At 44.3% G+C, this 24,926-nt stretch overlaps 2 protein-coding genes across 6 annotated transcripts in view; both read right to left on the bottom strand.

The window, feature by feature from the left end:
- pik3r2 (phosphoinositide-3-kinase, regulatory subunit 2 (beta)) overlaps positions 1 to 5,001 on the bottom strand; it is a 48,502-nt gene extending 43,501 nt beyond the window's left edge. Inside the window, exon 1 of the mRNA XM_061732670.1 lies at positions 4,768 to 5,001. The gene's annotated coding sequence lies outside the window, so the exon portion shown is untranslated. The remainder of the gene's footprint in view (positions 1 to 4,767) is intronic.
- A 1,474-nt stretch (positions 5,002 to 6,475) lies between these two features.
- The window catches only part of mast3a (microtubule associated serine/threonine kinase 3a), a 39,543-nt gene continuing 21,092 nt past the window's right edge, over positions 6,476 to 24,926 (bottom strand). For all 5 annotated transcript variants that reach the window (XM_061732666.1, XM_061732664.1, XM_061732665.1 and 2 more), the window contains 19 exons: positions 23,612 to 23,713; positions 22,526 to 22,658; positions 22,037 to 22,119; positions 21,808 to 21,893; positions 20,409 to 20,617; positions 20,160 to 20,298; positions 19,880 to 20,012; positions 19,631 to 19,796; positions 18,871 to 18,972; positions 18,327 to 18,449; positions 18,011 to 18,123; positions 15,573 to 15,754; positions 13,554 to 13,672; positions 13,279 to 13,467; positions 10,489 to 10,712; positions 9,665 to 9,787; positions 9,389 to 9,525; positions 9,109 to 9,293; positions 6,476 to 9,022 (listed from right to left, as the gene is read on the bottom strand). In XM_061732666.1, coding sequence (XP_061588650.1) covers positions 8,169 to 9,022; positions 9,109 to 9,293; positions 9,389 to 9,525; positions 9,665 to 9,787; positions 10,489 to 10,712; positions 13,279 to 13,467; positions 13,554 to 13,672; positions 15,573 to 15,754; positions 18,011 to 18,123; positions 18,327 to 18,449; positions 18,871 to 18,972; positions 19,631 to 19,796; positions 19,880 to 20,012; positions 20,160 to 20,298; positions 20,409 to 20,617; positions 21,808 to 21,893; positions 22,037 to 22,119; positions 22,526 to 22,658; positions 23,612 to 23,713 — 3,402 coding nt within the window. In that variant the 3' untranslated portion in view covers positions 6,476 to 8,168. The remainder of the gene's footprint in view (positions 9,023 to 9,108; positions 9,294 to 9,388; positions 9,526 to 9,664; positions 9,788 to 10,488; positions 10,713 to 13,278; positions 13,468 to 13,553; positions 13,673 to 15,572; positions 15,755 to 18,010; positions 18,124 to 18,326; positions 18,450 to 18,870; positions 18,973 to 19,630; positions 19,797 to 19,879; positions 20,013 to 20,159; positions 20,299 to 20,408; positions 20,618 to 21,807; positions 21,894 to 22,036; positions 22,120 to 22,525; positions 22,659 to 23,611; positions 23,714 to 24,926) is intronic.

The raw sequence follows: 24,926 nt of genomic DNA, 5'->3' as shown, positions 1-24,926 counted from the left end.
TGGACTGGGAGACACTGTAACGCAAGGGTAATGTGCCTCAGCATACAAGGGTCACATGCATGACTGTCAAAAATGAAATATTAATGAAAATAACATGAACAAGTCACTGAACATAAATTTGTGCCATATAGACAAAATGTTTTTCCTAACTAGGTGGCTATTTTATTCTCTAACTGTCATCATTTTAGACACTAGGGGTGGACAAAAATATCCATATGGCAATATATTTGCCGGCCGATTCGATATTGATATTTAAATATAGTTGCTTTTTTTTTTTCAAATAGTAAATCATTTTTCAGATAGGTTGTAAATCCAATACGACTTTATTGTGGGCTTAAATAATATTGTTCATGTTAATTTCATATTATGTAAACAATATGAAAAACGTGCAAATATGTTGTAACTTTAGCTTTTATATTTAAAATAAAACAGCTTGGATGATTTGAATTACGTTGTTTTGACTTAGTTTGTCCCACGAATTATCACTATACTCTGATGTACGTGCAACTTGGATTTTAAGATGCATAATGCCTTTTACAGTTATATTAAAATAAATTATATTGCAATATATCGCAATTTGAATTTGAATATCGCATTGTACGGTATCTTGAATCAAGTATCGTAAGGTCCTTGACAATACCCACCCCTAGAAACATGTATTTTTAACTATGCTCTACCTACATTTTATAAAGGAAACATTGCATTTACGACCTTTGACAATTTATCTGCACTGCTATGAACATCAGTGTAAAATACTGTAAAAGTCCAAGTACTAGTCTGTCAAGGCTCAACCCATTCCCCCTGCAGGATACTACTGATACATTTACCAAACTCGTTCATAATTCTATAAACATATGTAACACACTTATTCACACAAACTACAAACGTCTTGCAGTCACCAAACTGCACCCATCACTGTCTTTTCTTTCCTGCCCTTGCATGTCCCACAGTTGATAATCTTGGTCCTCTTTGGGAGAATCTTTTTCTTTTTCATTTTTTTCTAGGGATCAATGAAATATGGCGAGACTGTCAAGAGGGCTGGTGAAGGAAACATTCACACTCACCACTGTGCACACAAAAAGCCCCTCTGTTGCAAGGTTAAAATGCATATACATGTGGCTTTTGGGTTCTACTAAACTTGGTTTTAAACATTAGAATATATGCAAACAAAAGGAAAAACAATAATAATAATAATTAAATAAACTCCCAAAGAAAAATGACCAACCAGTAATGTCTTTCCAACAAAATACAAGACGAACCACTCGGCTCTCAAACCAATAAATCATACGTACAAAGTCCTGTCTTTTCTTTTTACACTATTAAATCCGTTGGGACGTCTTCAACGCACGTCAGAGGAAGTGGGCCTCAGGAACAGTGAAATTTTCCAAAGCAGAAGTGGAAAAGAAAAACAATAAACCCCAATCTGCAAGAAACGAAAAGTTTGTGGTTGCTGCCAAAGAGCGGATTTACTCCAGATAGCCACGGTTATTGATCTCCTCTGAGCCACATAGAAGGTGCTGTAAGTAACCATGGCAACGGCCAGGTCGCCCCTGGACTCCCTGCCGTTCACTGCTCCCAAGAGCATCCCATCACCTGACGTTCTGTCCCTTTTAAACCGTAAGGGTGTGGACCCTTCAACCTGTGGGTCAAAGACGTATAAGGCCTTTGAGTAGCCCATTTTTAAAATACTTAAAATAAAGATATTTTGGCCATTTTCCAAACATTTGAAATGTAGTGTACACATACATGTATGTGAAAACTTCAAACAAAGGTATTTTAGTGTTTTTAAACCTTTAAACCATCATTTGGGGCGACCATTTATCTCAAAATTAATAGATTTCCATAACAAAATTTATATTTTAAGAAGTATCAGTAATTAAATTAACTGTTCAAGAAAGATAGACACATTTTTCCTTTCATTTTTTGAAAACCATTTTTAAATACATTCTATCCATAATGGCAGTGTCACCCTCTTACTTACTCTAAAATTCATAAAACTGATTTAAAATGTGTACAAGGTGTATTCACTTATGGATGCTATACCAATAATCTATATTTGAACCAAAACTGATAGACATTCAATTTTGAATTTGATACAGAATTGCCATTTGTTGGTTACCCCACATGACAGGTGGTCACCCCACATGATGCTTTCAAGTTTAATCAAATATAACAGGCTAACAGTTAGCTATATGATCTAAGCTAGCTACTTCTCACCACATATCAGTAACAAATTTACCTTCAAAATATAGATTTGCAAATAAAACAAATTATTTACAGTTTTAGGGTGGTCACCCCACATGATATCAAAATGTGACGTATACACTGCAGCAGTTAGAAAGAGGATTTATTTGTAAAGGAGAGAGAGACTACTGACCTGCAGGTTGTCTCTCTGGGACCCTCATGGAGTAACTGGCTGATGCAACATCCTCTTTGAGATGATTGTCAATATAAAAGTCCCTCAATTGTATTTTTTTCATGGTCACCCCAGATGATAATTCAGACAATGAACATATTCGGACAAGATTAGTTTGTGTATTATGATTGAAATGTGTGTACAGATGTTCCATAACTTTGTCAATGAATCTAAAACAAGTTTGAAAGTATGCCCAATAGGGCAAGCATTATTTTTAAATTGTTTTAATGTGATTTAAAACCAGTTGTCCAAACAGAAGTCAAGGCCGGACGGTCACCCCACATGATGTTTTCACACTTCAGATGGCAGAAAATGACCAATACCCAACATGTTTAAATAAAATAAGAGTGGGCACATGTAGAAGGAACGTATTAGACATACATATTATATTTTTTATTCATTTTTATGTTTATTATTAGGTAAATGGTTCCATCGGACAGAAAAAGTAAGCGTCACGTCTTTGACCCCTGTACGCTGACAGGTGAGTCACCTGACCTCCCCCTTCACACATCACCATACCGTCACCTTTGATAGCCAATGTGATATACGCTACATGAGAAATGTTATCAACCTCAGAGGATTTAAATCCTGCCAGGGCTCATCAGGGAAAATCATCCATTGTTTTATTAATTCCAGGAAGAAGAAAATTCCTCTAACCTTACACCATATGTGGCAGTAATGCAACACATAAAAATGTGTTGTATAAACTGTAACAGCTTCTCTTGTCAATATTTTAGACAATATTTTAACTTCCCATAAACACGGTTCTTGGATTTGAAGAATCTAATGAAATACAGCTGCTTCGTGTTATCCCCGAGTAATTTCAGCCAGCGGAAAGCAAAGTTTTGTACAAACTCAGATAGTTATGTGTGTGTGTGTGTGTGTGTATGTGTGTGTGTGTGTGTGTGTGTGTGTTGGCCCCTCAAACCCTTCTGGGAAGAACTGACTGCAGAGCCACCATGCGTGCATCCTGGCCTCCAGCCACATGTCCACATCTGATCTGCAGGATCTGCTCTGCTGCAGCTCGGAGCTGCTGACCACTTATTTCTCAGTCCGAAACCTTGTCCACGACATTTTATGATTTCATTTCTATTCACCTGGAATCTGAGTTCTACCTCAGGTCTATGAAGCCTAAAGAAAAGCTCTGTTTGCTAAACAAAACCATTTGTTGGATCATTTAGGACTGAGGCTGCTGTGACTGTTTTTATTAGCAGATATGTAATGTTTTACTGGGTTCTGTGTGCTATTTTCAGAACATTTGACTCGCCTCTTGTCTGTAAACGTTTTCAAGTCTGCGCTGCGTAACGCTTGAAAACACTGCAAGAGTTTTGTTGCAGGAAAGTTCAAAAGCAGCATATTCGGTGCCCCCCCCTCACTAGTCATTTGACTCTTTCACTTATAGATCACAAAAATACGTTTCCATTCAAATCTTATGACCCCAGTGGATTTCTGGCCCTTGCGTCACACTAAACGGAGAAAGTGCATTTCAGAAAAACAACTGCAACTTGATGGCGTCTGGCGTAACTGACACTTTCTTTCACCTCTCCAAGACGTGACACTTTGCATTTGAAAAAGCTGGAGGCTACTTTTTCGGGGCGTTTTACAGAACGAGTCCTGCAAGTTACTTTTGCTCGTTGAGACATTTAAAAAGGAACAAAGACTGCTTTGTCAAAAACCCTGCATCTGGCAGATAAACAGTGTTATGAAAGATATGTGGATGCATCAGTCCCTGATATGCAGCAGATCCTGAAATGAGGGGTTTAACACACATCTAGTCAGGTATGTAGATAAGTCAGGCCTCCACACTGCAGACAACCTACCAGAATGACCATTTAATATGCAGTACAATTGTAATATAGAGGGATCTCACGACTAAAGATGGATTTTTTTGTTGTAACATGTACATTTTTCAAGCAACAAGTCACTAAATGTAACTCTATAATTAAATATATAAATAGTAAGTTTAAAAAAAAATCAAAATCCAACTAGATGGTTCAAATCCTCTTTACTTTCTTGTCTAGACACCAAATGATGAGGATTAATAATAATTCAGCTGTGCAGCAGCCTGGAGATAAAGTGAGTAACTTCCATCAACCGTGTGGGCTCCAGGACGTGAATAAAGGAGGATTTTCTCCTACAGTTTCCCAGAGAGGGTGAAGGGGGGGCAAGAAAACAACCCTTGCGACAAGGGTGAAAAGTCGGGGTCAGGCAGTAAAACTTTGCTCCAAGTTACCAGCGAGAGTGCGTGGGCCAGGCGGCGCTCACGCAGCTCTCCTCCATTTTCCAGCACGACTGATCCTGTAACTGCTGCTGCTGGAGCTGCAAATGTGCAGGAACCTGGAAAAACTCACCCTGGGACGCGTGTGCGCTGCTCGGGCTCCAGAGGTCCGGGGGTCCGGGGGGGGCTCCAGGCGGGTCCCGGGGGGGGCCTCGGCCGCGCAGGGGCGCTCTTCCTGCGGCCTCGCACTCTTCACTCGGCCGCGGCTCCGCGGCTCGCCCGTCCCGACCGTCCCTGGCGTCCCGAGCGAGGCTCGCTGCTCCACAACTCAGCCATTTTCCAGCTCCGCGGCCTGGGAAGGAGCTGCGTGGGAACTCATGTGAGGAGGCGGGAGGGCCGGGGAGGGAACGGGGCCCGCAGGGCGGGGGAGGAGGAGGGAAGACCCGCCATGTAACCTGAACCTGACCGCCCCCCCCCCCCCCACTCACTCACTCCCGGGCTGCAACACTGCTGCAGATAAAAACACTTTCTGCTGGAAAAGAACTTAATTACACTAAATTGCGATATCCAACAACCCATTTCTCATTTTCTGCAACGCTTTAAGGAGTTTTTACCGTCATTCCAGCAGCTCGTTAGACAAGAACATTTGTTTCCCCTGGTCCCAGAGCAAGCCCCAACTAAAAGAAAAGTAAAAAAAAAAACTAAAACTAAAAGTTTTAGTTTTTACTAAACTAAAAAAACTTTTTTTTTTAAATATTGAAAATAGAAAAAATTTCAAACAGTAATATGTATTTCCTATTTTATTTTATCTGGTAATTTTTTTTTCAAGTTAGGGCCATGCAGGAGAAAAATATTTGAGAGGGGAAGATTTTTTTTATTGTGCACTTCGAGAAAAAAGTCGAAATTTCGAAATCTTGCCTTTTTTCTCAACATTTCGACTTTTTTCTCGAAGTGCATAATGAAAAAAAAAAATCTTCCTCTAAAATATATATTTTTATTTTTTATCTATTTTTATTTTTTTCTAATCTTTATTGTAAGCCCTTTGAAACTTGTTCTTCAGGTGAAAATGTGCTCTATAAATACAATTTATTATTATAATATTTTAATTTTTCTCCTGCTTGGCCCTAATACTCTTCCGTACTATTACAACAGAAGTTGTCTCTAGGATCTTTCCAGAGACCCAGTACATGACCCCTGAGCAATTATTACATAAACAATGGAAGGTTAAAACTCCCCTAGTGGAAGAAAAACTTTAAGAAGTGGGAAAAACTCCCCTTTAAGAGGGAAGAAGCCTGGACCAGGACCTGGATCATAAGGGGGGAACCTCCTGCTAGAGGGTAAATAAATACTCTTGTAAATATTCAAGTTTAGTTTATATCATGTTAATTGTGGACTGATTATTTTTATATTTTATTACTTGTATCTTGCACCGTGGGTCAGAGGGGACTGTCATTTCATTTGTGCTGTAGGTCGAACATAGAGTATCTGACAATACAGCTTGAAACTTACAGTAGGATGACAATGGCATGACAGCAGTGATAAAGTGGTGCAGTTTCCACAGTCAGGTTGTGCAGAGTTCAGTAACCTACTCGATCAAATCTTTTCCTGCAACAAGGCAGTATTCACAGTGGAAAACCTGTCATTTATCAGTATACACTCATCTACCAGTCTATAAATGGTTGTGTTATCACTGCCCAGAGTAATCAGTACCGCTGTGCAGACATGCACCAGTGAGTGCACGTACGTTATCATGGGCTCCCGCAGCAGATAGGCTGCAAGGAAATTCAAACATTGCTGCATGAGGGACAGATGAGTGCAAAATAATCAGACGTGGACTCCAATCCGTTGCGTTTCCTTTATTTCAAGCATGGCAGAAACACGAAATGTGAAAACACAAAAACATGGAGGGAGACATGGAATCATCCGTGTGAAGACACAAACATGAGGAACTCCTTGTAAACCTCAATTTTTCACCTTAAAATGCATAACACGATGTAACAAACTAAGATACTGACAATTCATTTGGAGGGGGGGTTAAAAAATCAGAAACAAGTCTTGCTCTGAATACACCAACATGTATGAAGAAGAACTTCAATATCAACTCCCAAACAAACAGTGAAGGGTCTAAAACACTGTAGTGTTCATCACAGCTCAGCTCTGAACTAACAGGGGTTTGCTCTTTAAATCTGTTTAATCTTCCTTCACTCTGAAAAAACACAAAACTGTGAAACCTGGATGAATCATCCACCTAATTAGCAGTTAAAACGGCAGCTTTTTTCCCCCTCGGTGATTAAAAAAAAGAATGAAAAAAAAAAAAGTCAGACTTTGTACCAGAACTGCTGAAATATTACACCGAAGTATGAAACAAGCAAAGCGCTCACAGGTTCAAAGGGATGGGAGGTTAGGACCGTGTCACCTAGGCAACGCTTCATCCGAGTCCACCTTCCCCTACAAGGCCACTGGCGGAGTCGCCACGGTAACACAGCTGCTGTAAGCTCCACGACACGGGTCATCGCTACTGCGGCAGGACAGTTCATATCAAAATATACAAAAGGAGTTCACCTTTTAACCAATCCTTCATCGACTCCGGCTTTCTGCTTCAGTTCTCTCGTCACTCTTTTTTTTTTTCCTTTAATAATTTAACAAAAACCAACAGATTCACTTACATATCTTTGCAAAAAAAAAAGTAAACATTCATTCATAATACGCATACAAAAACAAAAGTTAGCATGTGTGCTGCATCTGCTGTACAAGTGAGACAAACAGAGGAAGATGCCGTTACATTAATGCACTTAGTTACACCGTTCTACTGAGACAGTTCATGAGGAGGCGGATGGAAGCTGGATTCAGCAAGTGACCGGTAGGTTATGACTTAAATAACGAGGGTTTCCACTTCAAACCTTTCACGGGACAGATGTTAGCGGCGGACGAGCCCACGCATGCACGACACTTAGCTGTAAAAGTATTGATTTTTGATACATTTGTGTGTTTCAGGCCCAAGCACGGCCCGTAGTCAGGCGGAGAGCGTCCTCATGTGAACTAACCGGGGAGGCGGCAGAGACGATGCCGTGTGATTCAGCCGTGGACGTGATGCAAGAAGGGGAAACTCCCGGAGTGAGTAACACGCTGCAAAGTAAAATAAAAAAATGACATCACAATATCAAATATTCCTCAACGGGACGAGCCTGAAGCCGTCGCCTGGAGTGTCCGTCGCCCGTCACAACTGAAGCACCTCGGTCGTTTGCAGAAAAAGAAGAGGAGTTGAGCCTAAAAAGCTGCAAATAAGATTCTTCCTCTAAAATGAAACTATTTACAAGAAGCAGAAGCCACAGTGATTGGAGGACAAAGAACAGAGAGCAGCATCGTTGCCGGCGCTGCAGGAAGCGTGTTTACTGAGTACCATCTTTTTTATGTTGATTTTCAGTTTGGTCACAGTTCTCTGGACTCTCGCTCGTTCTCCGAGACTGAGAACCGTTAAGCGGGTCCTGGGACCGCCACGTCAACGGCCTGCGACCCCCGGCGAGAGGAGAACAACTAAACACCTTCTTTGTCTTTAGTCTTAGTTTTCTGCTGTGATTTACTCCGGGCTCCTCTTCCCACCGGCCCCACGCCGGGGTCCGGTGGCGGCGGTGAGGTAATCCAGCTCGCCTGGAACGTCTTTGGCGGGGTGGCGGGGAGGTTGGGGGTCGGCGCCGCCTCTCTCTCCTCCGGGTCGTCAAAGTTAACTTCCTGCACGGCCTCCTGCTTCTTGAAGGAGTCCCTGCGGTCGGACAGAGCCAGCTTCCTCATCACCACCACCTCCTGGGACTCCTTGCAGAGGTGGCTCCCCCCCCGGTGCTGGGGCGAGGTGGAGGAGCCGTGGTGGTCCTGCTGGTCCCTCGGCCCCCCGATGTACAGCCCCTGCCGGCCGTGCTCGCCCACGCACACGAAGCCGGTGGCGGTGTCTCCGTCGTCGTCCTCCAGCCCCTCCCCCTCCGACAGGGGCATCTCCACGGTGTGGCGGCGGGTGCTGTAAGCCTTCCGGTCTCCGTGGTAACCCCCCGTCTTGTCTCCCGTCAGTTTCTCGGCGGACTGGACTCTCTTGAGCAGCGGCGAGCGCGGCGGCTCCACGCTGCGCGGGCGCACGGAGTGGCGGGTGATGGTGGGGGGGGACGACGTCTTGCCGTGGAAGCCGTGCAGAGACTTGGGGTGACCCGAGAGGCAGGAGGGGGAGCACTGGGGAGAGAGAGGCTGGGGGGGCGGGATGCAGGCCAGAGGGGACGGGGGGATGCTGCTGGTGGACTTGCAGCGGCCCGCTTTGGTGTAGCGGCCCAGGACGTGGAGGGAGCTGGGGCGAGCCTGCGGTACCGGAGAGTTGGGGGAGCTGGAGCACGGAGAGGAGCTCGAGTCTGACGGGAAAAAGGAGGAGAAAAACATCAGCTCTGATTAACCTGAAGCCCCACAGAACCAACCTCTACCCCGTCTCTCCCCTCACCTCCGGACTGGTCGGGGGCCGGAGAGCAACACGGCGTGGACGGCCCCGGGGAGAGGCTCTGGGTGGGGGAGCCCGAGAGGCTGTCGCTCGACGACTGGTGGAGGCCGGAGGAGAAGCTGCGGCTGCTCTGCATGGGGGGCGGAGGCGTGTGCTTGGACAGCTTCTTCAGGATGCTACGACGCCGGCTGCAGGAGAAAAGAATCTTAGCTTGGACCTACGAACAGAAACAATCTCTGAATGAGCAGAAACCGTTCCTCCTCCTCCTCCTTCTCTCACGTACCCGTCCTGTCCGTCCCTCCTCTTGCTCCTCTTGCTCCGCCGGGCCATCTTCCCCCGGTAACTGGCCTTCCTGGCCGGGCCCACCTTGATGGAGGTGTTCTCCAGGGCGGTGGTCTGCAGAGTCACCTTGTTGCCGCTCTGTTGGAGACACATCAGGAACATTAACACCCATGCCTGGAGGCATCTTTGTACTTTGAGATATTTAAGGAACATAATGCATCGACAAACAAAATGCACTGATGCGTTGAAGGTAGTGGAAGTGCAGGCGAAGGTTTACCTTGAGCAGGAGCTCCACCACCTCAGTGTGCACCAGTCCCTGAACGGACTCCCCATTGACGTGAGTGATGAGGTCTCCCGTCCTCAGTCCTGCCTCGTGTGCGGGACTGCCGTCCTCCACACACTGAACACACACACATCAAATTAAACAGACAGCCACGTATCTAACAGGTTACCATGGCTACTGAAGTACAGAGATCTTGCGTATCAGGACAGGACCAAAACTCCAGCCAAGCTCGTAGAGGCAAATCCTCAGAGTCAGTCCCGGAAGGGCCATAAACCTATTTCCAATCAAACTGGAGTCGATCACTATCATCTATAATCATTCAATAATTTTCCTTTTTAGTTAGTCCCAAATAAAGATGTTCCAACACCATTCTCTTCTTCTGTCCGATACCAATTCCACTATCAGGCCTTGGGGTCAGAGGTCAGAGGTGGGATCAGGTGAAGCTCGGGGAAGCGTGGGTCATGACAGAGATCGGTGATCCCAAAGTTACCAACACATAAATAAATATTGTGTGAATATGAAAAAAAAGAGGAAACACAGCAGAAGCAACATAATGAACACCAACGGGCCAAAACTCGTCCAGAACAGTGCCAGACACTGGTTTCTTCTTTTTTTATCTTGATTTCTTTTTAAATGATGTTTCAAAATGAAAACCTTTGAAGGAGGAGATTCTTTCATTTGGATTCAATTCATGTATGTAGTGATTTTAAAAAGTTATGCAAACAGGTCCAATACAAATCACCTATAATCCACTCACATCCCACACCAATCAAACGTGTTCCCCCGACTCCAGCTACATTTAAGGTGAGGCCACGTACCCAGACCATGTGGTGAACGGTGTAAACGTCGCTGTCGCCCATGTAGACTCTGATGGCCCGCAGAGCGAAACCAAACCTGCGGCCGGAGCTGTGGATGACCACCGGAGGCCTGAGGCAGCTGATGTTGACGGACAGGTCCCGGCTCGGGGACGAGTCCCTGGACGAGGGGTTGGACGACAGGGACAGGGACGATTTGGGGCTCGACGGAGGGACGCTGGAGTCATCTGGTCACCAAACAGAAAACAGACAGAGAAATGAGCAAATATCTTTTTTTTTTTTTTTTTTCCTTTGAGTGATTGATGAAATACTGGAAAATAGTCATTAAAACCAAACAAAAGGCAGATTCTACTGTTTCCAATAGAGTCTAGCAATTTAATTCTCTCCTCCGTTTGTGCTACAGAAAAGAGCAGTGAGAGTCATACACAGGGTAGGCATCAGAGAACCATCAAACAGATTATTTATTTCGGCAGGTTTGTTGAAAATGGCGGATATAGTTGAACTTCAAACTTTAAAAATAATGTTTAAAGCAAAAAATAGATCGTTACCAGAACAGTTTCAAAATTTGTTCAGATTGGAGGATGAGGACAACAGACTTAAACTTGATTTCAAACATACTTTTGCAAGGCTAAACATAAAACAAATGTGTATTTCTGTTACAGGTGTAAAATTATGGCATGGACAAAGCAAGGAACTGAAAAGTTTGTATCAGCTTAAGAAAATGTTTAAAGAAGAAAAGATAAGTGCCTACAAAAAAGAAGAAGGAGAAAGAGAAAAAAAATAGATAGAAGAGTGGTATTCTTCTTCCTTCTCCTTTTCTTTAATGGTGATAATGTGTACTTCATGGAATTTTGTACAATATTATTAAGAATATATACCATGAATGGAATAAATGAAATGAAATGAAAAAAAAAAGACCTGACGACTTCATCACATGGTTGCACAAAGAGCACTAAAGCGATGCGTCACCGATTCCTCACTCAGGTAGAAGCAGCTGAAAAAAAGCCTTCGCTTCAGATGGATGAGGAGGAGGATGATGAGGAAGAGGGGGATACAGGCTAGAGAGAAGGGGGTGAAAGAGGGTCCATGATAACTTCAAACAGGAAACAGGATTTAGCCTCGTCCAGCTGCACGTCGACTGTTTCAGCTGCACTTCAGGAGTCGGGGGGAGAAGCATCCCAGTAAATCAATAAAGTTGAAGGTTTTTTTATGTACCAAAGTGCTCCTCATTACGCCAGTACGCCCTGGAGCTCGTATGTACGGCTGAGGAAAGTGGGGCTCCGCCAGAACCAGCCCCTCCTCATCGTCCCCGTGCTCCGACTCGGCTGCATCGGTGCGGCGCCGAGCCGCTCTTGAGCCTCACAAAGCACAGAGGTCCAGTCTGAGCGCGGTGACCTCAGACTGGACCGAGTGTGAGCGCCGCGTCCCATCAGGAAGCTCTTCAGGGTCAGAGCCGGGACGATGACCGAGAGTCTATACGGGAGCGGAAGCCTCTCCTTGTGTCGGCAGTCTTCAAAGACATTTGTGAAACAAAGGGAGCGTTTTTCTGTTTTTTGAACAGATTAGTATTTTTTTTTTCCTTTTTCTGACTTGTTCGGAAACAGAAAAGCCAAAGAACGAACAACACGTGACTCATAAAAACTAGTGAAAATTAAAACAACATGATTTGTTACCCACGGTATCGGACTGAAGAGGGCGCTATAAACACAGACCAGCAGTATTACAGAAAAAGAAGTGATAAAAACATGACTATAAATGTAAAATGAGGAGCAATTCAACAAGGCAGCGATGTGAACTGCTTCACCCGTTTTCTTTAATCAGTCTCCTAAATCATCTTTTGTTAAAAACACTTTAAAAATGAGTTGTAAAAAAACTGCAAAGCAAAAAAGTTGTATAAATGCAAGTAAAAATGAAACGACTTCTCCTGTTTTTACAGACCAACTCAGTGAACTTCAGTGAATTTAGAAACTATGAACAAACACATTAACACGTGTTAATGGCATCTGTTCTGTGGATTTACCACCCCCCTCTACTGTGTGTATGGTGCATGTGTGTGCCAGTTCTCAGGTTTCCCTGCAGCTGGACCTGATACATGCATCCACCTGAGCTGGATGAGGCTGATTGCTGTGGGAGGAGTCATCGGCCAATCCACCAATCAGGAGGAGGCAGTTGTGGATGATAAGGACCAGCAGGGCAGAACTCGGAGGCAGAGGAGCATCAGAAACCTGCACTGCTCCTACATCTATGGGCTTGATGGCCATTGTATAAGGTTGTATTGGCTCCGTAAAGGAAATTCAGTTTGGTTATTGTTTAATTGGTTAGCAGAGACATTAGCCCTGAGACGGTCGTACCAGCATCACATTTCTGGGGCTCGGGTCAGACGTGGAAACCCACTGACCCAACACAGTATTACACAAAGAGGGAGCCATGAATCAACCCTCCACAGGAACGCTACGGAGTTCATCTCTGATGGACAGAAATACGTTCCGTCTTCAGAAGAGTCCATGTTGGGCTCCCAGTGGAACAAGATAAAAGGAACGTGTAAATAATAGCGTCCAGGCTGCTGTCAGCACGACGTTTGAGAGACAGAATCTTGGATGGTTTGGAATGCCGTCATTTTGTGTGCGTGTGTATACCTATAGTATAAATAAACATGCTTCTCACAACCTTTGCATCAAATTTCTTTTATATTTTCTAAATACAATAAAGTTGGGCTGATAAAACACAGAAAATAACTTCCTTAACCTAACTTCCTCTGTTTGGGTTCACAGCGACCGTCGTCGTCATGGTTACCTGGGGTAATGATGAGCGACAGGCCAGAAACCGAAGCAGACTTGGGGACCTTCCCAGGTGAGGTTCTGGGTTTCTCTGGCGTCTCGAGTTGGTGCGCGATTCGCCGGGACACCCCCCTCCGGAAGGACGGCCTCGTGCCCGTGCTGTTGCTCCGGAGACGGATGCGCCGCAGGTTGGAAACCACACCATCTACGAACAGAGACGGTTGGTCAGGACTAGAGCTCCGTGGTTTAAAAACAAGACTGAGCTGACGGTCCTGCGTTTCTAGGCTTCACCTTCCTCCTCGGCAGAGATGGCCAGCCGGGGCGTGGTGTCCAGGCTCTGGGTGCTGTTCATCACCAGCGGGCTGGCGCTGCGCTCCGAATGAGACGAACTGGAGGCTCGGGGCCGGAGGCTGCAGGAGACACAGACAACAGGGGTTTGGAAGGGCTCGCTGGAAATTACTTAGTTTTAACGCTCATATTTAAAAGGAGCCGTCTGTACGAAATGTCCAAAACTGGTACTGCAGTCACTTTCAAAATATTGTTGAGCGGCGTGTACCCTCCCCCTCCTCCCCCCGACCAGAGGTTGCCAGGTAGGCTGCAGAATGCAGCAGGAACGTAGGCTGCCATGGCTGCGATAATTAGAGCCGAGCTGGCAACCCGGATGCCGAAACAATACTGACTTGGTGATTGGGAGATAGGTGGAGGGTGGAGCTTCAGAAACAATACTGACTTGGTGATTGGGAGATAGGTGGAGGGTGGAGCTTCAGAAACAATACTGACTTGGTGATTGGGAGATAGGTGGAGGGTGGAGCTTCAGAAACAATACTGACTTGGTGATTGGGAGATAGGTGGAGGGTGGAGCTTCAGAAACAATACTGACTTGGTGATTGGGAGATAGGTGGAGGGTGGAGCTTCAGAAACAATACTGACTTGTGATTGGGAGATAGGTGGAGGGTGGAGCTTCCGAAACAATACTGACTTTGTGATTGGGAGATAGGTGGAGGGTGGAGCTTCAGAAACAATACTGACTTGGTGATTGGGAGATAGGTGGAGGGTGGAGCTTCAGAAACAATACTGACTTGGTGATTGGGAGATAGGTGGAGGGTGGAGCTTCAGGCCAAAACAAAAAATGACAACATAAACATCAGTTGAGGGCTGCAACTCCTCTTTTTAAACTGGAATATCCTGCCTTGAGTGCTGTTGTCAGTGACATAAGTATTTGAAATGAACATGATTTTTAAATGTCTGTTGAATTATCGGGGTCATTTTATGATTCGTTTTATTATTGCTCTTACATACAGCTCCTTTAAGGGAAAAAACCTGATATACCGTCCCTAGTGTGCTCTGAATAAAACATGCAGTCTCCACACCATCCTGTCTCGCCCTGAAAGACCTCCGTCTCCAGCAAGGGACTGCAGATGCAAGTTAGCCTAAGGCTAACTCTGGTGCAATGCATCAAATGTTTACATTTATGTTTCTAATTGCACATGGCCCTTCTCAAATAAAATTTAAGTAAGTAAGTAGTGTGGTTTTTGACAGCCTGTTTCAATTTTAGTTTTAGTCTAGTCTTTGAGTCAAGCTATCATTTTAGTTTTTATTAGTTTTAGTCACGTTCATTCTCCTTTTAGTCGTGTCAAGTTTCCGTCGACTAAAAGTCTGCATTTTAGTCTTATTTTAGTCAGAATTGTACAGGACCATTTTAGTCTAGTTTTATTCAAAGATTGTATTTAGCCAAACCCATTTTACAATTCAAACAAGGTTATCTTATTATTATTGTTACATTATAGACTCAAGAATACATTCATTCCAGATACAGAAGACGCTCTAATTTGAGTTTACAACATATTTATTTTTTCCTGTGATTTTGTGGCCGCATTTCTCCCCATCTTTTTCTTTTAAGGATTTCTTTTAAGGATCTTTGTTATAACATTTTGTCTCGTCTCGTTTTGGTCAACGAAAATGAAGAATGAACATTTTAGTCTCGTTTTTATTCCTCTGCGATATTGCATTATATATTTAATTATCGTCACATGACCAGCATTTTCGTTGCGTCTCGTTTTCCTCAGGTGATAAATGTTCGTTGACGAAGATATTTGTCATAATTTTCGTTGACGAAATAAACTTTAGTCTGCAGTCCTGAGCAACTCTTCCAGATAAAATACTGCAGTCTCCTCGTTCTACTTATGTTGTTCTTAAATGACATCCAAAGATGTTCCCATTAAATTTCCATCTTCAATTCTTCAACAAGCTCTCTAACTACCAGGAGGGAGTTGTGCAAAGAGGAGGCCGACAGCCGTATGGAGCCCTCACCTTCCTGCATGTGGATCCTCCCTCTTGTTTCCAGCAGCCAGATGTTTGTGTCCGTCCCCGGGGGAGGGGGCTCCCCGGCCCTCCCAGCGCTCCTCCTTCTCCTCGCTGTAGCTGCGCTCCGACGACGAGAGGCTGTGGCTGGATGGCGTGGAGGTGGACAGGTGCTCGGTGCTGCTGTACACCTGCAGGGCCACGGGAAACAGGTGAGGTGATGCGGCATGTAATACACAGCCAGGTACGTCCAGAGATTTGTCTTGATTTGACCGTTACACATCGTCACAACGACTTTAGGACAATTGAGTGGTGATCAAGATTGAGATAGAATAGAATAGCCTTTATTGTCGCTGAGCTGGCGTCCCAGCACAGTGAAATTGAACCAGTACAACCCATCAAGACGAAAGATGAAACCTTATTTGCCCTGTAAATGTCCCGAAGCCCTTTTCCTGGTAAAGGAGACACACACCAGCGATCCGGCTCCAGGACATCTACCGTATTTTCCGCACCATTGGCGTTCAGTTGCAGTGATGAAGCCTGAAGTTGGTTGATCCTGCTGAGGCTCCAACTCTCCCCAACAGGCTGCCAAACTGCTACCTGTTCAGCCTGAAGTACCTGGAAGCTCAGCTGGAGCTGGAGCTCCCCAACGAGCCTGTATTCCCCCAAACCCTGTCTTCATGAGGATTTCATGGACCCTCCTTGCTGCTGCTGCTCGTCTCCTCCTCCTCCTCCTCCTCCTCAGAAGAACTAAAGCCAGGGCTTTTCTTTGAAGCAGGGACAGATGCATTTTGCAAACCGAGCTGTAGCTACTGTACGTCGAAACGAGTGGGAAAACGGCGCCAGACCAGAAAAACTTTTTTCCGGTCACCAAGCAACTTGCAACAAATATGTACCCGATGCGCGCGCCGCTCTGCGCCGAGTCTGCGCCCACCCCGGCGGTGTGCGCGGCGCAAACCGCGTTCTATGTGAAACCCCTTTACGCATCTACCTGATGGAGCAGCGCTACAGGAAATGCCACACAATGCTACAGGAGATGGCAAAAAAACCAAGAAGAAAAGTACCGTAAGTCAAACTTTATTAACAAAATAAAAGCCAGCTTTCTGAAAACTTTGTTCATTCCCAAAACAAAGTTGGAGGGGAACTTTTCCAGTTCATCCCCAAATCCCTCAAAATCATTTCTTGTGTGGGGATGGAACAGCTGGGCGAGTGCAGCATCCAGTGGTCCCGGCTCCATCTCGTCGCCATTATGCGAGTCAGCACCGTTACTTCGGCGACACCGACTACAGTACCCAGAATCCCCCTGACTACGGTGACATAAATTACCGCGGTGATCCTATATAACCACATTATAAGGCGCACTGCCGGTTTTTGAGAAAATTAAAAGCTTTTAGGTTTGCCTTATTGTGCAGAAAATACGGTACCTCCAGTGGAAACACGCCTATTGACCATTTAGAAATCATACACATGAAAGTATCCCACACAAGAGATAAGAGCAATCATCCAGCCGTCTGATCCGGTTTATAGAGTTCAGCTGATTATGAACGGAGAATATTTAGTCCTGAAAACTTATCTTCCTGTCATATCGTCAAGAAACACGAGGGAACGTGGCGCATGCTATACGTGCCCCAACCATCACACTGCCTAACCATGTTTGACACTACGGGGCATGAGCGGGATCGTGAGCAGTTTCTTTCCTCCTTCCTACTCTCAGTTTCTCCCAGTTTCAACTGTTCAAAGACCCCGATTGGGATCGTCTGAGGTCCTGCTTAGATGTGTCCTAGTGAGGTCTAATCTACTATATACTTTATACTCTACTTTTTCATGCCTTGAATGCTCACAGAGGGTTGCACTCTGCTGTGCTGCATGATGGGCATTTGAAATCACCCGATTCAGGTGAATGGGTCTTTAAAATAATTAAAATAAAGATCCAATCATTTGAATTAGGCGTTTTGGAGCAGGGAAACAGCCTTCGAGGACCAGAACCGCAAACACTGGACTGGTTTTATGTTGTTGAACTTGCCAGAGCTTCCCTTCTCCAGAGAACAAACCAACATCTTGGGTTTTTGCTTTCTCACATGTATGTTTTATTTCCACAACCGACGATGACGTCGCTCCTAATGTTTGCATTAAGATCTCACTGGACTCAACCAGCGGCCACGTCCAAGCCCAATATCAACCCAGGACCTTTAATCTGCAGCGGTTGTCTTAAAGTAACGAGGGACAAAACTACAAGCGGCCAGTATAATGTCGGCCAATTGTATCCAAATTGTACCCAATACTTGTGAGCACTTGAAAAAAAAAAAAAAGGTACTTTGCTAAAATGGCTGTGATTCTTAAATTATAAATGCAACATTTTTGTGAAGCTTCTTGAATTAAAGATAAAAGTCTACCTTTTGATCACATCTTTAATGTCAAATGTTACCAACATTGAGCACATGTCGTACCTTGCTGAAGCGGTGGGCCACAGAGGAGAACTGTCGGAGCTCCAGTGAGGAATCGTCATCGTTAGTCTCATCATCTTCATCCGAGCCGAGGTGACAGAAGCGCTCTGATCGTGCTGCACAAAACACAGCGGCATCCAAGTCAATGACAACAAACTGGCGGTGTCTAAAACCAGCACCATCCAAGGCATAAAAGCAGGAACACCTACATCTCTACTTCACACTGATGTATCTGAATGTGATCCTACCATCGCTCCGTAACTGTAGTGTCTAGTTTACCTAATAAAAACATAACTTGCATGTTTAAGGTGTCACTTACTGTCAAAGTAGCTGGTGTCATCTTCAGACTCCAGCTGAGGTATGAACTCGGCTTTCTGCCTCAGGAGGCCGTTCCAATCGAGACCCAGGAAAAACATGTGCATCTTCACCTCTGGAGCTCCACCTGTAGAAGAAATCAGTCAGGCTCCGTTGGGCTGGTTCAACCAGGTGTATCTTTCTCCTGTGTTTAACAGATGTGGTTATCAGTTGTTCTGTTTCAAACGCAGAACTGAGTCTAACAGCAGTGCCTCAGCCTTGATGGCAGCATTTACCATTTTTAGCAAGTCTGAGCCTCGTAGAAGCACCGAAATGTTCAGCCCCCGACCAGAGACCTGGTTACTACTGCTGGGACTGAAAGAGCAACTTTAAACTCCTGCCTGTCCCGGCTGTCCTGGCTGCTGACATCCCGACATGAGAGAGCTGTCGTCATGGAGACGCTAAGGTCTCTTTGCGCCCGTTCCTAAGCATCACAAGCTAAACTACACCTAACTACGCCCCCGGGGGGGTCTCTCCACCTACTTAGCGTCCATCACACTGCCACCTACCAGTTCCTAAACGCTCCAGAGGGTTCTGCCTCAGCAGTCTGGTGATGAGATCCTGAGCATCAGGTGGCAAAGCGTCCTCCCCACCGGGCCAGATGATCTCATCTGAAAACACAAGCACACCACCCTGATGAAGGCCTTTCAAATACATTTATACGTCCTAATTAGGCCTGTGTTGAAAAAAATCGATTTCCCAATTCTAAATCGATTCTCATATTAATTCCTAAAAATCGATTCATATGTCTAAAGATCGATTTTTTTTATTTTTTTATTCATTTATGTATTTTTTTTTATTCATTACATTACAACCTTTGGTTATTTTTTTGTTTATCCCCAAAAAAGGAATGTTTTGTCGGACACGAGAATAACTGGTGCCATGTTTTTGCCTTTAAATATGTTTAAAGGCAAAAATGAAAACATTAAAGTGTTTATATATATATATATATATATATATATATATATATATATATATAAATAAAGGGTTATAATTGCATAAAATTGGTCCTTACAGCATCATTAGCTGCCAATACTGCTGTTAAATCTCAATATAATACTAGTAGTAATATTTTGCATAACTACAGTCATATAATTCATGCAACAGCTCTAAAAACTGTTTTAATAACACTAACCCAAATCAATATCGGAATCGAATCAAATCTTGATAATCGATTCTGAATCTTAAGAATCGGAATCGATTCGATTCTTGACATTTGAATCGATCCCCAGCCCTAGTCCTAATTCAGTCTTTTAAATTACTGGTTACCATTGACGACTTGGCCGAAGAGCTGCTCCGGCGTGTCTCCGAAGAAAGGCACACAGCCCACCAGGAACTCGTAGAGGATGATGCCCATGGCCCACCAGTCCACCGGCTTCCCGTAGCCCTGCCTCAAGATCACTTCAGGAGCGATGTACTCCGGAGTACCGCACACCTGCGCAACAGGGAAGGATGTGAGAGGAAAAAAGGCCAGCAGCATTTAAGGTTTCACACTCAACCACGGGAGCAGGGACTCACCTGTTTGTCTATGAACTCTCTGGTGTCCTTCTCAATGTGTCCTTCGTACAGGTTGGTCGTCATGTTCATCAGGCCGATCTTTGACAGTCCAAAATCTGTCAGCTTGATGTGTCCCATGGAGGTGATCAGCAAACTGCACAGAAGGAGACACAGAGGTACGTAAAGCCAACGTTAAAGCTTTAACTTCAGCAAGACTGCTGGATGTTTTCAGGTCTGCAGATGATCAAAGAATCAACACATGTGGATTCATCCCCATCAAACAGCCGGCTGAGAAACTGACTTGTCGGGCTTGAGGTCTCTGTGCACGATCCCGTAGTTGTGCAGGTACTCCAAAGCCAGGACCGTCTCTGCGAAATACATCCGGGCCATGTCCACCGGCAGAGGGCCGATGTTCTTCAGCAGGTGGGCACAATCCCCGCCTGAAAAGACACTCAGTTTAAACCTTTTTCTTTGATTAATAATTGAGTTTTTACGTTTTAGTTTCATGCCTGCTTCATGTCTGAGAGAGTCGTAACCCAGCGGTGTTTACCTTCCACGTACTCCATCACCATGCAGAGGTGCCTCCGGGTCTCAAAAGAGCAGAACATGGAAACCACGAAGGGGTTTTCAGCGAAGGTGAGGATGTCCCGCTCCACAAACACCTGCTGGATCTGGTTCCGCAGAATCAGGTTCTGCCGGTTGATCTTCTTCATGGCAAAGCGCTGATGCATTTCTTTGTGGCGCACCAGATACACGGCTCTGCACGGAGGGGGAGGAGGTGGGAGAGCAGCGAGATGTGGAGAGACAACAGAGGAGGGTTACTGGACTATGTGAGGAAGATAAATACGAAGCTTCATACGGAAACAGGCAGAACAAACGATGAGAAAGCAGCAGCATCACTCACTGATGAGCTCAGTTTCAGACTAGCGCTGCAACGATTCGTCAACGTTGTCAACAAAAATCGATAATCAAAATTGTTGACAATGAATTCCATTGTCGACAATTGTCGCCAGACGTGTTTTTCCAATGGAGTGAGGCGTCTCACTTCAATACAATCTCTGCCGAGAGTCGTGCATGCACGATAGCGTCTCAGCAGCTGCGGGTAATAAAACTTCAAAGGTTTGGGAGCATTTTAGCCTCGATACGGCGAATAAAAAGATGACTTGCAAGGTTTGCAAAGCCGACCTTGCTTTTCACAGGAGCACGTCAGTAATGCATTTGAAGAGAAAGCACGTTGGGGTGTTGAACAAAACGGACTCGCCTTGGTAAGATATTAAGCCTATTTTCATTTGTTAAATTAATTCGTTTCATTCGTTAACTTTGTTTATTTCATGTTATTTATTAGTATTATTTGAGCCACTCACAGCTACTCTCGTTGCTAAAACCTCAATCATAATTGATGCAGCGCGAAAGGAGAAAAAGCTTGTGTGATGACAATGATGGATTTGCCTCTAACTTCAGGTGACCTATGAACTGTCAATTATCCATCAAACTCCACAAACTCCTCATGTTAACATTAAATCAGATAGATTTGTCTGGACATTTCTCTTGTGGGACGGGAGAAAACACTAAATAAATGCGTCTCTATTATTGTGCGCCGTGCGGGCATGAATTCTCAGAGTTTTGCAGATGCGGGCGGGAGCAGGATGAAGAAAACAGTCCTGCTATATCAGGGCTCTAGTACCATCTTTCTTGTGTTTATTGTCCTTTGCCACATAATTAAAGCCACCTCATACTAAATTAAAAAAAAAAAATACTAATTATCCGATTAGTCGACTAATCGTTTCAATACTCGGTGACTAGTCGACTATTAAAATAGTCATTAGTTGCAGCCCTAGTTCAGACACAACAGTACAACAACGTCCTCATTTGAGTTATTTCCCATCAGTGGTGCAACGATGCAACTGGAGCATTTCAACAAAGACTCAACGCTGAACCGTCGTACATACCCGTAAGCGCCGTTGCTAATCAGCTTTATATTGTCAAAGTCACTTTCCAGGGGTTTCCTGCGAGGAGGGGTGCAGCTGGCCCGGTTCTGAACAACACACATCCCACAAGACAGAGACAGATAAATGAATATATCTACACAAGAAACCAGTTTGGTTCCAGGACTTTAACATTTATTAATGATTTCAGCTGCTCAGAAGCCTCTGGCCGCCTCCTAGTCCAAACACACACCTGTACAGGTGTGACCTCTCCGGAGTCGTCGGACTCTCTACTGGCTCTCTGACTCGGACTGGTTTGCTCCAGGTGAACCATCTCTGTAGGAGCAGACACGCCAAACCATTACCACCACAGTCTTCAGTTCAGTTGTGATGGATTTCACTCCCAATATAAAACCTGCTGCCTCCGTTTTGGGTCGACGGTAATCAGGATGTTCCCCTTTTCAACAATAATCATTTATGAAGTTGTAAAAGGCAGAAGGAACCGTCTCAATAAAACTCATCTTCCCCCCATAAAGTTAAAAATGTGAGTTTTAACGTGAGTGAAAGAGTGAATTTTCATCTATAACATGATATAGGGAGGTAGACTGACACAGGTAGGACCACTTACAGGTAACGCCAAACAGTAACGGCAGCATTGAGGTTGTTGCTGCTGCGCACGTCAACAGACAAACCTGCGACTGCAACAAGATGAATGTGAAGGAAAATGATTTCAGCTTCTCACCTTCCAGAGGATCTTTGGTGAGGCCGAGCTGGCTGATGATGTATCTGGGGATGTCGGTCTTAATTCCCGGGCCCACCTTGGCCTGACCCTCTGCAGCCTCCAAACGCTGGTAGAACTCCTCCGGATCAAACTCCTGGATCAGGGACGACACTCGTTGCAGATTCACTGTTGTTTTAAGCTTCAGGTCAAATAAAACTGAAGGAGAAGTAAGCAGCGGTGCATATTTACCTAGATTAACAACCAGCTACACAAAGAGAAATAACTGCAGTAAAGATTACAACTGAGCATGTTGTGGAGCTGCAGACTAAACCAATACGTCTTTATCTTGGTAATTCTTTTTGGCAGTTTGAAAAACAAAAGAGTTGAAATAGAAATAAGGTGCAATAATAGCTGTCAATACAAGTATTTAGTGACAGACAGAAGGAAATGTTTGGATGCGCCTTTCTTAATAATAGAAATTATTCATTTTCAAATAGTTCAATCTAACTCCAAAGAGTTCATGAATAAACCCAACTAATCTTTGCTTTGACTGTTGCGGTTACTCATGTACCGTGTCGATGTAACTCAACTACTATATGGAAGTTAATGCAAGTTACGACCCATGAGCCAAACAAGGAGATCAATTACAAACTAGAAGCTGCAAACTGCTCATTTCTCGTGTATTAATGTGCCCAGCTTTTACTGAATGCTTGACTTGCAGTGTTAAAAAGTAAAAAGTAGAAGTAATGAAAGAAATAACCTCAACAAAATACTCGTCTGTATGAGTGACTTTGCAGCCAGACCATCAGTACATCAATAATCGTCAATAATCGTATCTGCTTCGGTGCGTGTTGTAAAAAATGTATACTGACAAACAAAGGTTACTTTAAACTTCAATAAGAGGCCGTGAACGATTCGTCATCGTCAATAAAACCCACTGGCTTCTTCCAACAAGCAGCCGGGTTGTTATTATTAGCGAAGGCCGTCACTGTGACGGAGCATCACCAGCATGTGAGCACGAGTCACTCGCTGCGTGTTCAGGGCTCTGGGTTCATGCTCCACATTCAGCTGAACCGTGCAGACGTGGTTGTGAGGGCTGAATCTTACCAGACACTCCAGCAGCCTGGCCGGCCTGGAGATGATGATGAGGATCTTCTTGACCAGTTTGGTGATGATGGTCACATCCTCACTCTCTGAACGCTCGTAAGCCTGATGAGTGAGAGATGATGATGGTTATTGAGACTTCAGGACATCGGGTCCTCGCGGATGATGTTTCACCATCATGCATCAAAACTTTTTCATGTCCCTGCTCTGCTAGACTGATGAGAAACAGAGAGAAAGTGGAGCATATCGACTAAATGATTAGTCTTAGTCTGACGATGTCTCTTCTGGGGTAATCAGCAGCTTCAGAGGTTATTATCCAGAGGTGGTGAAAGACTTCTCAGAGTTCAGTTATGATGACAATCTCTGGCCACTAAGAGCAAAAAGGCTCTGAAATTTAATCATAGATGTGTAAATGAAAGTTTAAGAACAGAAGAGCTAGTCTGCTCCAGCAGAGTCATTTTGGGTTTTTGGTAGCGCTGGGTTAAAAAAAATAAAAATCGATTAATCGATTTGAATCGATTTTCCTTTGAATGATCCGCTATCGATTCATAAAATCCTCAAATTGATCATCTTTTCTACCACGTGTAATGCAGCCTGGTAGTCTCGCGTGACCAGCGATCTCACGAGATCCGTGACCAGGTAAAGAGCGTTGTTCAACATCAGGGCAGGAGCACTGAAGGCACCACAAACAAAGCTCAAAGCAGATGTTTGGATGCATTTTGGATTAAAAAAAAAAACACAAAGCCAGCAATGAACTGGACAACCCTAACTGCTTTGGGCTCAATTGTTCATGTAAACATTAATATTTTTGATAAAGTACCAGGCTAGAGTTAGTTTCGAAAATTTACAGCATTAGTTCTCAGAGAATCTCTTCCACCTTCCACCAGGAAATCCAAGTAAAATTGGTACCATCTCTGAGATATCCTTACCCGACTCGAGAATCGAATATAATTGCGAATAGAATCGAATTCGGAAATCTGAATTGATACCCAGCTCTAGTTTATGTATTTTGGTGTAATCTGTGTAAAAAAAAAATAAAAAAAAGAGCAGGAAGTTTTGTAGTTGATTACGAATTAACTGTGTGATAAAAATGCTTAGCAGAAAGTAAATGCAACAGAACAGGCTTCCACACTAACGTGATGGCAGCGTTGCTGATGAATGAACTCAAACAAGCTCAAAGTTGAGTCAAACCCTCCCAGCTGCAGAGCAACAGCTCCCAACTATCCAACTATCAAACCCCCTGGCTAGACATCAGAGAGAACAGATAAAAGCTGAATACACCACATACAAATGATATTGCTCGTGTACTTTCTGGACT

This window comes from Cololabis saira, chromosome 10 (assembly GCF_033807715.1).
Source record: "Cololabis saira isolate AMF1-May2022 chromosome 10, fColSai1.1, whole genome shotgun sequence".
NCBI lineage: Eukaryota > Metazoa > Chordata > Actinopteri > Beloniformes > Belonidae > Cololabis > Cololabis saira.
The sequence above is the reverse complement of the archived record's forward strand: the minus strand, read 5'-3'. Positions and strand labels throughout refer to the sequence as shown.